This window comes from Camellia sinensis, chromosome 12 (genome assembly GCF_055761805.1).
Source record: "Camellia sinensis isolate YWXY chromosome 12, ASM5576180v1, whole genome shotgun sequence".
In the NCBI taxonomy this organism is placed as follows: Eukaryota; Viridiplantae; Streptophyta; class Magnoliopsida; order Ericales; family Theaceae; genus Camellia; species Camellia sinensis.
Window position 1 is genome coordinate 61282897 of NC_138972.1, and position 12519 is coordinate 61295415.

Below are 12519 nucleotides of genomic sequence, written 5' to 3' on the forward strand. Positions count from 1 at the left end.
GTGCATACTTTGGAAGTTCAGTAAGAAATTGAAGGTTTAGCTTTAATGTGGTTTGGGTGGTATATATCAATGAATAGTAAGGCTTAAAAGTTATTGAAACAAAATTATTTTTTCAAAATTTTCTCTTCTCTTCTCTCTTTTTTCAAACAACAAAATGAGGTAATATTTATAGAATTTTTGGATCACCAAAACACGTGACTAGCTGTGTGATATTGCCAAAAACACATGACTTGCCATATGGTATCTCAAAACCATGTGGCTTGCCCTGTGGTATAGGAGCTAATTTTTTCTAAAACTGCTAAATTTTTCAGAAAAGAAAAAATCCAAAAAAATATTTTTGAATAGGTCTAAAAAATTTGTCCAAAATGGATGTAATGTTGAAATTAAAGCTTAAACCTTAAAATAGCACATTTCAATTTTCATCATTGGGGGTTTGGAAGAAAACGCCCAAGTCTTAAGGTTAGTCAAAATTGGGGGTCTACATGGGGGTTTTGTTTTTAGCTCCTCCATTATAAATCTTTACAAATGCAAGGACACAAAAAAAGTATTACTAGTATAAGTTTTCCAAGAGTACGTTTTATTAAAATGAAAATACCCTTATTGAATCTAAAAGCTTAAAAGAACATAATATATGCAACAGTCATGTTAACATATAAAATTAATACCACATCTATCAACTAATAACATATAGGAGTTGGCAACATTTGGCAACATTTGAAATGCACAATGCACCATTCCTCCTTGCAAGGTATTTTTCGTACAACTGCAACCTCAAATGTACGCACTTAAATTTTATTAAAACAACAATGCCTTTAGTTGGATCCATGAATGTGTGTGGTAAAGTATATAATATACTAATCAAGATCCACAATCGTCAAAATAAATATTTTTGTCATAGTTAATGATTTTTAAAAATTCATGACTGCATCACTTAATTCCTGATACTCATCACTGGATACTTTATATACTACACTGCGACATATTCTGGTCAATACTACTAATTAGGTGCTTATATCAATGCAATTAGTAATTAACAATGGCCTCGTTTGGGAAGTGGCTATTTTAGTAGGTTATTTTAGTTTTTGGCTATTTTAAGTAGGCTAAAATTTTTGTGTTTGGGAAGATGATTGGATTTTTTTATGGTTGGATGTGATGTTTATGAGAGAAAAAGTGAAATGATTATGGATTTGATGTGATATTTTGTCTTATTAGCTATTTTAGCCTATTTTGTCTTTTTGTGATTTGTAGCCTAAATTTGGCTATTTTTTTTCTTCCTAGGTTCTGTGATCAGTTTCTATACGAATAGAAAAACTAATTAAAAGCACTTTCTTGCTTGCAGATAGTGTCTAGGGTCTTAATCCTGACTTGTTTATGTTCAGTGGTACCTGTTACTCCATACTTACATTTTTTATAGGGACTTTTGAAAAGTTATGGCACTACAACAAAAAAGGGTTTTTACGCGCGCGCAATATACGCCGCAAAAACCCTTCTGCGACGTGCAACGCACATCATATTATGACCAGTCATAGAAAGTCATTTACTTTCAACGACATGCTTTGTACGTTGTTGTTACTTTTTCTACGACATACTATAGTACGCCGTTAAAAACTATTTAACGGCAGATTTTGCGCATCGTTACTTTTTCAACGATATGCTATAATACGCCATTAAAAACTATTTGACGGCAGATTTTGTACGTCGTCGTTACTTTTTTACGATTACTTTTACACGTCTTTAATTGGTGAGACAAATAACGACGCTAATTGCGCGCCGTAAAATATGTAATACAACAATTTATTATGCCTGCCGTAGAATATGCAATTTTTATTTTTACTTTTAAATTCAGCAAATTCTATTTGATTAATTTTGTACAATCTAACAAATATTACAAACAAGCATCACAAAACATCAATCAACTAGCAAAATATTATTTGAAACATCAAAAAGAAACTATATCATTAAATTATAAACATTCAACAATTGTCTATACATTCCAAACATTCGAAAACTATATCCTTAAGTTTTGAACTGTCCAAAAAGTTTAAACCATCCAAAACCATGCATATCTAACTTTCTAAATATATCAACAACTATTAAGAGATTATCTAAAACTACCGACAACAATTCCTATAGCAGTTGCAGCTGCAGCTGTAGCAAATCCACTTGCTCCTATCGCAAGGACGAGGGTGCCCAATGTATGTGTTAAGGCACCTAAACCCACAGCAATAGCCGAAGTAACTAACCCTTTTGCATTTCTTGTCTGCACAACAAAGAAAACTTCACATAAGTACAAAAACCAACGACTCAGGGACAAACATATTTCTTGAGGTATTAAGAAACGATCAAGAAATTTAAAACATCAACAAAACATTTCCAAAATTAATAAGATAATTCAATGACCCCATAAAAACAATGTCATAATGAAAAATTAGAGAAAATTCAAGATCTCAATAGTCTCAACGCATATGCAAATAAAATCCACATAAAGCAAAACCTTTTTTTTCATACCTCAAATGAAGTTACCTCTTTTGTTGCAATGTTTCTAGAGGGAAATGAGTAGAAATCTTCAAACAAACCATTAAATTTGTACAGGAAAATACAGTTTGCTACTAAATTCAGGCCATAAAAAGCTCAAGAGAAAAATTAAATTTAAAAAGAAGAAGAGGTGGAATTAATCTACTTCAATGCAACACCTATGTGGGACTTGCATAATTATGTTAAAGGATATTCAGCAAACCGTCCAAAATTTTTAATGTAAATTTACAAACACATAGCATTTGAACCAACCGCTAGTAGCTAAGATATATGTATTATGTACATTCAAAATGTCAAGTGTTTGTACCAGAACTCACTGACTAAAGTGCCTCCTGTTGCATAGCTGTGAGAAGAATTGACAATATCCACGAAGAAAGTTCCTATTTCCTGGGAAAACAACATTTTAATTTTCCAATGATCATGGAAAAATTTTAAAACTTTACTGAGAAAACTACTGCATATGCACTTAATATAAGAAAACTCCAATCAAACAACTACTTTTGTCAATTATTGCAGCGCAGATGCTGTGAAGACTGATATTGAAAACAAATAACTGATGTTTACCTTGTAAAGTGAATCACCAGTAACTTCATATCGCATTTGAGATCCAATAACAACTGGAATATGGGTATTGGCATGAAAACCAGAAATATCATCAGCCTACAAGTGAAAGACAGAAATGAAATATGAGTAGGTTCCAGCAGTGGTTGCTTCATCCCAAACCCAGTGAGTAACCCACACAAATACAGCAGAAAGAAAGTCCAAATCTATGAAGCATGGACACTCCAAAATTGATGCCGTAGCAGTGTCCGACACGCGGACACGCCGGGGACACGGGGACACGCCGTGGACACGTACGGGACACGCCAGATGGCGTGTCCCTTTAATTTAATGATTTTTTTGGAAGGGGACACGGCGGGGACACGGCGGGGACACGCGTGTCCATTTCTGGACACGCCATGGGACACGGCGGGGCTCGTTTTTGAATTTTTTATATTTATTTGGGGTCAAAGTATAATATTTATAAAGTAAAAAAAAAAAAAAAAAAACAAAAAAACAAAAACAGGAACCCTAATCAAACAAGTGAGAGTAAAGGAGTGAAATCAAACCTGAAAAAGACTCTCTCTCTCTCAGTCGAAGCCCTCTCTCTCAGTCGAAGCCTCTGAAGTTGATCGAAGCTCTGTCTCTCACTCGCAGCCCTCCGACGTCGATCGCAGACCTCTGACGTCGATCTAAGCCCTCCGACGTCGATCGAAGACCAGTGATCCAGTCGTCTCAGTCGCGGCTTCAGTCGCTCCAGTCGTCTTCCAAGGTAATCTCCTCTCTGCGTCTCTCGCTCTCTCTCTTTCGCCTCTGTCTCCTCTGTCTCCTCTCTGCGTCTTTCGCTCTCTCTCTCTCTCTCTCTCTCTCAGGTTTCGACTGAGAAGAATGATTTTTATTTATTTTTTATTTTTTTATGTTTATATATGTTATACGTAAACTTTTTTTTTTATTTATTTTTTAGTTTGATATATATATGTATAAAACTCTTTTATTTATTTTTTTTATATATATATTATATGTAAGTTTCTTTTCTTTTTTTTTTATTTTTATTTGTTTATATGTTTATATATATATATGTAAGAAATTTTTTTTTTAATTATATGTTTATATATATATGTATATATATATAATTGTATTTAAATTTTGTTTTTTTATTTAAACTCTTTATTTAGATGAGACTGTTTTTTTTAATTATATGTTTAAATTCTGTTTTATTTAAATTTTATTTAAGCTCTTTTTTTTGTTTTTTTTTTTATTTTTTTATTTATCCTTCTACTGTTAATGTTAATTTATAGGAAAAATGTCTAGTTCAAATTCTGCCAATAACACAACATCTGCCTTTGATGCTGAAGATGATAAGCCACTGTGGAAATATGTGACTAGATTAGAAAAATCTGGTGCAAAGGGGGGGAATTATACTTTTCAATGTAACTTTTGTCGGGTTACACGTAAAGGTTCATACACTAGGGTAAAAGCCCATTTGATGCAAATTAAAAATCAGGGGATAGAAGTGTGCCCAAAAGTAACAAGTAAGGATAAAGCAGATTTTGAGAGAGCAATTGCAGAAGCAGAGTTGAAATTGAAAAACTCTAGGTTGAAGAAAGTCCCATTGCCTCCTCCCAGTTCAAGTGCATCATTAGGTTTATGTTTTAATGAACCAGAGGAGATATATGGATCAAAAAGGAAGAGGTCAACTGCTTTAGGGAGTGGAAGTAGTAGTAACCCTGTTATGAAAGCATTTAACATTGGGGCTCGAGAACGACTAAATAGTGAGATAGCTAGAATGTTTTATTCAGCAGGCTTGCCATTTCATTTGGCAAGAAATCCTTACTATGTTAGTGCATTTACTTTTGCTGCAAATAACAACATACAAGGATATGTACCACCTGGGTATAACATGTTGAGAACTACATTGCTTCAAAAAGAAAGGATAAACATTGATAGGTTGTTAGATCCTATTCGAGGCTCATGGAGAGAGAAGGGGGTGAGTATAGTCAGTGATGGATGGAGTGATTCCCAACGAAGGCCATTAATAAATTTTATGGCTGTTACCGGAGGTGGGCCTATGTTTCTTAAAGCGGTTGATTGTTCAGGGGAAACAAAGGACAAATATTTTATTTCCAACTTGATGAAGGAAGTAATTATGGAGGTTGGGCCTAAAAATGTGGTTCAAGTCATTACAGATAATGCCGCAAATTGCAAGGCAGCCGGGCACCTAATTGAAGCACAATTTCCTCACATCTTTTGGACTCCTTGTGTTGTGCACACCCTCAATCTTGCCTTGAAGAATATTTGTGCTGCCAAGAATGTGGAAAATAATTCAGTTGCATTTGAAGAGTGTAATTGGATTAGTGATGTTGTGGGTGATGTGATGATGATCAAGAATTTTATTTGTAATCATTCCATGAGGTTGGCAATGTACAATGAGTTTGTGAGTTTGAAACTTCTTTCAGTTGCCGAGACACGCTTTGCTTCTTCTATTGTCATGCTTAAGAGGGTCAAGTTGATAAAGCAAGGTCTCCAAACAATGGTAATCAGTGACAAATGGAGTTGTTATAGGGATGATGATATTGGCAAGGCCAAGTTTGTGAAGGATAAGTTATTGGATGACTTTTGGTGGGATCAAGTTGACTACATACTTTCCTTTACTGCTCCTATTTATGACATGATTAGAGTTTGTGACACCGATAGACCTTCTCTTCACTTAGTATATGACATGTGGGATACAATGATAGAAAAAGTGAAGATGGTGATATATAAGCATGAAGGAAAGCGACTAGAAGATGAGTCTACATTCTATAATGTAGTACATCAGATTCTTGTAGACCGGTGGAACAAGAACAACACACCACTTCATTGCTTGGCACACTCATTGAATCCAAGGTGATTACAACACAATTTACTATTTTTATTAATTTAAGTTTAATATTATTCTTTCACATTTATAATGAGTAGTACTTTTTTTTCATTTTAGATATTATAGTGATGTGTGGCTTCATGAGGATCCAAGCCGAGTTCCCCCACATAGGGATGAGGAGGTTTGTCTTGAGAGAAAAAAGTGCTTGAAAAGGTTCTTTGATGATCCAATGGAGCGCACTAAAGCAAATTTGGAGTATGCTAAGTTCTCAACAAAAGAGGGGCCATTTGCTGACATTGATTCCATTGGAGATAGATGTGATATGGATCCTCATAGTTGGTGGGTTGTTCATGGTGCATCTGCGCCCACTCTTCAATCTTTGGTTTTAAGGCTACTTGTGCAACCTTCTTCTTCATCATGTGCTGAGAGGAACTGGAGTATATACTCTTTTATCCATTCAATGAGAAGAAACAAGATGACACCCCAACGTGCAGAGGACTTGGTTTTTGTTCATAGCAACCTCCGTCTTTTATCAAGGAGAACCCCACAATACCATGAAGGAGAGACCAAGTTATGGGATATTGCGGGCGACACATTTGATTCATTTGATGATGTTGGAATGCTTGAGGTTGCAAATCTGTCACTTGATGAACCTGAGATGGAGGTTGTGTTGTTTACAGATGATGGAGGTGCAAACGAAGAAAAAGGTGGTGATGCTAATGATGATGAAGACGTGCAAGAAATTGGATCTACTTGAAGTTTTGAAAGGCCTACTTTTTTTTTCTTTTTCTTTTTTTTCTTCTTCTTTGTCTCTTATTTAGTGTTTTTGTGAAGAATATTGTTGGATGTTAGATGTTGGATGTTTTCCCCTTATATTTAATGTTGGATGTTGGATGTTGAATCTTTTGCCTCTCTTATATTTATTAAATTAATGGTACTATATTAGTGTTTGTTAATTTTGATTTAGAATGAATGTAATACAAATCTACATAACACATAAAAATATATATATATATATATATAAAAAAAATCGCCGTGTCCCCTGCCGTGTCCGTGTCCCCATTTTTTGGAAATTGCCGTGTCCCGTGTCCGTATCCGTGTCCGTGTCCGTGTCAGTGTCCGTGCTTCATAGGTCCAAATGAAAGAGTTCATTTGGATGCAGCCAACAATTGGAGTCAATGATGCACCTTTTTTGTACGGGAAAAAAACAGTTCACCATATGGAATAGTCTTGTCTCTCAAAAGGAAAATATATATTCTTTGACACAACAATTTTGAGGTAAAATGGACCAAAAAATTAATAGAGATCAATAGGAAGTTAACATAAGTAAACAAAAGAAAACAATAATTACCTTTACCGCGAGCAATCATAGAAAGCAGGTTTTATCAAAAAGGTGAGCCAACAATAAATGCCTCCAATCTCCCTACACACAGAAATAAATGAATGGTTGTCAAAAATAAGTTATAAAATATCATAGCATTTGCAGTCATGGAAGACTTATAAAATAATAAGCTACAAAGAAATAACAAAACCCAGTTAAAAAAAAAAAAAAAAAAAAGGGGATGAATTAAATCAAATCCCAACCATTGTGACAATTTACAAAAACCTCATAATATGTGTTGCCATTTATCAAACTTAGAAGCTTTTACAGCCCAATATTGGGATTATAAAATGACACTAGCTTGTTCAATGCAGGATATGTTGCCGTTAAGAGCATTATCATACTATACATATTCAAAGCAAAATAAGTTGTCAAACTCTTTGCAGAATTTCAGATTGAATGAAACAACTTTTGCAAATTGCCTATTGCTATAAGGGAACCTGTACTATACAATGTATATGATTGACACAAAATTCCAGAAATAGCATATGCAGTGGAATTTCCTAAGGCCTTATGAACCCAGTCATTGGGGTTGATATTTGATAGAAAAAAATCTACCAGATAATCAGATTACTAAAACATGGTGAAGAACCAAGAAGAACAGTTAAGGAGACTCTTAGATGAGTTGTACACACCATTACTGCATACAACTTATAAAGGACATCATTCATGCCACCAGTTTCTTCATTTAATGATAAATAGTGCTTTTCAACACTGTACTTTGTTATCACGTTCAACACACGGTTGTAAAAGTAGTCAACCATCCGTGCCAACATCTTTAAAGCTTGAGCATTTTCGGCCAATATGTATTGATCCAAAAGACCTGCCATTATCTGTTAATCAAGAAAAGGTGAAAGTCAGTTATATACAATAAAAGTATGAGTTAAACTAAAAAACTAGAATTCTAATGCAGTTTTACCTCGTGAATGGTGTAATATGGTGCCCAAACAGGTTTTATAGCTTTGAAACGGTCAAATTGTTCAGAAGGGAAAGCAGAAAGATATCATGTACCCATTTTATCTTGAGAGGCAGATAGCGCAGAAACAACTGTAGACATTTTCTCTTTGAGACTGTCATTGTGAGTGGTAGCCCACATCTGTGTTGAGGCACTCAAATAATGCCCTTCAATACATAAAAAAGTAAAGTTGATTGTTAAAAATAGACAGGCCACAATTCTTAAGACAAAAACAGAGGTCATAGATTGAAGTCATACAATTGCAACGAAACCGGAACCAAAAGCTAAGAAAAGCAGACTTGATCGTATCATAATGGTCTAATAGTTCAGGTATCAGCAGAATTTGAGAAAATCAATCCAAAGCAAAACACAAAGATAAAGATCTTGCGTTTATGGAACCGCAAACCAAGTGTCAATGTAAACTGCTGATTGCGCTACCAATGAATATAAAAATCACAAGGAAAGATCACAACAATTTTATGCATTCTAGAATAGTAATAAATTTAAACCAAAATATAACAAATAACAGAACCAATCGTTACAGGCGATGAGAATTAAATGCATAAGAAGTAGGATGTCAATTTCATGCATGACACAAAAATAAAATTTTCATTGACAATGATGTTCTTTAAAAGACAATAAAAGAAATTAGAAATTTCCATTCACATAACGAAAACTAGCTAAGAACAAGGATATAAAAATAAACCAGAAAATAGATGTGATCAAGGAGCCAAACCAACTACAAAATGACCCCGAAGTTCACAAGTTGGGTCCTCCCAACCACCATACCCCTTGCCAGGGGTTGGCAAACCAGCTGTCTTTCTAAGCTCCAAACCAAGCTATCAACGTCCAGCATCAACAAGTATTCCAAATTTGTCTGCTGAGCCTCCTCGTGCTTGGACTTTGGATCCAATCTCACGTCGTGAAGAGAGACCTCCCTGAGGAAATCCCCTTGCACATTAATCCCATCCAAATTTTTCATTTTTCTATACATCATCACCCAATTGAATTCATCTTCCTCCCTCAAAATCTTTCTTGGAAGCAAATTCACCCACGCAGAGTCATCAGTGGGAATTAAATGGTAGTGTGAAAACATCTCTTCTTTCCATGTCTCATTATTCGAAGACAATAGCTCGTATCAAAGAGTATGCGACGATAATTTAGTAGGGATGTTAGTACAATCCTTGCCCAAAACACACCCACATAACATAAACACAATAACAATAACAATGAAAAACATGAAAGACTTCATATTTTTATCAAATTCAGAAATCAAGAAATTAAAAACCCCCCATTTGTGTTCAAATCAATTCAACAAGAACAAAGATCAACAGACTCAAAACCCAACATTTTGATCTCACACTCACTCAACCAATAAGTACACACAAAAAAAACCCTCTTCTTTCTAAGTAGAAGAACACACCTACTCACCTATTTATAGCAACCGATCAGAGAATGAGACAATTCAATATAATCACAAACAGTCCCATGAAAGCCAAGAATGGTTTCTTGCCAAAGAATCTTTTATTTTTTTATCTCCATCTATCATGATTTTTTTTTTTTTTTTTTTTTTTTTTGCGAGGGAGCTATTCTTTGTACTCCCAAAGTTTCTAGACTAGTTAAATTTGATGATTACCAAATTGTCTTCAGTAAATATAGCTGGCAATGCAAGGGCAAAAAAGTCAGTCAAGAACACAAAAATTCTAACAAAATTCACTATCTCTAGGCCTATTGCTTCCAACAACACCACAACAGAGGTACTAGATTAAAAGACATCAATGAAACTGGAAACAACAAAACAAACAGAAGGATTCAGAACTCAAGAAGCTCAAAATCAAAAAATAGATAGGCCAGTGAATGTTTTCTCTTTCCTTCTTCCTTTTTGAGACACAAAAGAAAAACCAATAAAGGTTTTTGGAACAAGAATGCGTACAAGCAATGTCCATTACAGCATTATTAACTAAAATAGATTCATTAATCTCCTAAATAAGCTCACTGCAGAGAATGAAAAAAAATAAACAATAAACTCACTGGGAATTAGGACAACTTTCCTTGCTTTCTTTCCTATTTTTATTTAATTAATTAATTTAGGTATTTTATTTATTTATTTTGCAAGGATTAGATGAGAAGAAATATGAACATGATAGGTAACAGAGATGCTTGTATGGATACAGAATTATAAGACAAGATAGAAGGATGGAGGAAAGAGCCTATGGCATTAAGTTTCATGCCACCAAGAACCAAAGAGATAAGATAAAAAGGCATGAAAGCAAATTCAAATTTGATATCTTAAGATCTCTATAGGATGGAAATTACAAATGAAGCATGCAACATCCAATGGTAACACTTTCTAATAGATTTCAACATCAGCAGTTCAACTATCTTATAAGAGTCAAATTGAGGGAGTTGCAGGTTAGAAGGAAACATACTCAAACTGCCCTCTGCACGAATTGTCCGGGTAGCAGCAGCCCAGACTGTTAGATTTTGACTAGAATAAAATCTCATGTAAATAAATGGCCCAAACATTCCAAATCTAAAATATAGAGCATTCCATAAATTATCTCCCAAAGAACCAAGAACCCAAGTATAATGTAACCATAGGAGAAAACAGAATAATAACTTCTTGTGTTTTAATAAATATGGAAGATTATATTCAAGAGGAACCAAGAGAAAACAGAAAAATAACACTGAACTAAGATCCTTGCCTTGAGCCATTCTTCTTTCTAGCATAGATAATTGACAAAGTATCTTTTTGTTTGGACCCTGCATCAGATATAAACTTATTGGTAGTTGAATATACACAGATGAAATAAAAGCACACATCACTGCTGAAATTGGAGAAACAATGGAAATATATCAGAACTCAAAAATGTAACCTTGCTTAGTGCAAGTGTAAAGCAGTTTTTTGCTGAAGGTAGATCTCCATTTTTCCAAATGCAGTTACCTAAGCAGAGCCAAGCATCTGCCAGAGATGGATTCAACTTCACCTGGAACAACATCAGCCAATTTCAAAATGTAACCCTCAGCCTGAGCAGTGCAGCACATAAAACAACCAGCATTGAAACTTTTTTTTCTGACTTGCAGCTTTTGAGAGGTGGTCTTCTGTTTTTTTTTTTTTTTTTTTGTAATCAGGAAATACATCTAATATCTTTCCCCTCAAATATTCATGTGTTACCTGTCGTGTTTGTTACTGGTTTTGCTTATTGTTTTTTTTTTTTTTTTTTGGGTGTGGGTATATTGTTCCAGAAACAAAATGGTAATTAGAGGAAACCATGTTTGACGTCACTGCGAAATCCCATTTCTAATCTGTTAAATTTTATCATGTTATAGTGACTCCGTAACTACTACTAGTCTGAAACCATGTTTCTTCATTGCCCATTCATCAATTTCAATTTCAATTTCAACTTCAACTTCAACTTCATTTTCATTTTCATTTTATAGTTGGTCAAAACCTTGAATGAATGATCATTGTGTGAGTCTATATATTTAATATACACACATAGATACATATACACACACAGATGCATATATAGCCATCGATGAAGGTCAGGGAATCGTTCAAGGTAGCATACCTGGAAAAATTGGAGTTGAACCTCCACAGAGTAACTCTGATTCTTCTTCCAGGTCTGACTCTTCTTCGACTCGGTCTCCCACCCGAGCGACGACTCGTCAGAGTAACTCTGCGACTCGACTCGGCCCGACTCAATCTCGTTCGCAAATCTGAAAGAGAGAAAGAGAGATGCCCCAAATGAGATGTGTTTAGGGCAAATCTGAGAGAGAGTGAAAGAGAGAGAGAGATATGCCCCAAATGAGATGTGTTTAGGGCAAATCTAAGAGAGAGAGAGAGAGAGAAGAGAATAGAAGAGTATGAGTATGTACCGTTCCCTATCTCCTTCCTGTGCCCGACCCTGTTAAGTGGAGTTGTACCGGCGATGGATGCCCTACCGATGATCAGAATCTATGAGAAGCCCAATGTATATATTCTTTTCCCAAATATATATATATATATATATATATTTTTTTTTTTGGCTGTAGAACCGCCAAATTGTAATTTTTGGTGCTTCTTTGTTTTTGATCATACAATTTATATTATATATTGTGTATAGTAAAAATTGTAATACTTTTAACGGTAAGTATTATGTGCATCGTAAAAAAGTAATACTTTTTAACGATAGGTATTGTGTACGTCGCGAAAAGTATTCAATTTTCACGGTTGGTGTATGTGTGTCGTGCATAATTGATGTATTA

General features: G+C 34.7%; 1 protein-coding gene and 1 long non-coding RNA gene across 8 annotated transcripts; one reads left to right on the plus strand and one right to left on the minus strand.

The window, feature by feature from the left end:
* Nucleotides 1-1925: 1925 nt before the first annotated feature.
* Nucleotides 1926-12249, minus strand: LOC114275136 (uncharacterized). 7 transcript variants are annotated; one of them, XR_014346490.1, is made up of 10 exons: nt 12151-12249; nt 11844-11991; nt 11148-11258; nt 10977-11034; nt 8236-8438; nt 7952-8149; nt 7287-7358; nt 3100-3195; nt 2843-2922; nt 1926-2260 (listed from the first exon to the last, which is right to left on the minus strand). It is a non-coding gene; the product is annotated as an uncharacterized LOC114275136 (long non-coding RNA). The 7 variants fall into 7 exon arrangements; XR_014346487.1 differs by having other exon boundaries at nt 8236-11034; XR_014346488.1 differs by having other exon boundaries at nt 10977-11258.
* Nucleotides 3284-6836, plus strand: LOC114257637 (putative transcriptional regulator tpeD). Its single transcript, XM_082898763.1, has 2 exons — nt 3284-5961; nt 6053-6836. Exons 1-2 carry the CDS (start codon nt 4379-4381, stop codon nt 6690-6692), a joined length of 2223 nt encoding a protein of 740 aa, XP_082754889.1. The 5' UTR covers nt 3284-4378; the 3' UTR covers nt 6693-6836.
* Nucleotides 12250-12519: the final 270 nt, after the last annotated feature.

Bases quoted from the DNA above. Each gene is read 5' to 3' on its own strand.
- LOC114257637 (XM_082898763.1), top strand. From the start codon at position 4,379: ATGTCTAGTTCAAATTCTGCCAATAACACAACATCTGCCTTTGATGCT. The intron at 5,962-6,052 runs GTGATTACAACA...TTTTCATTTTAG, and splicing joins GCACACTCATTGAATCCAAG to ATATTATAGTGATGTGTGGC.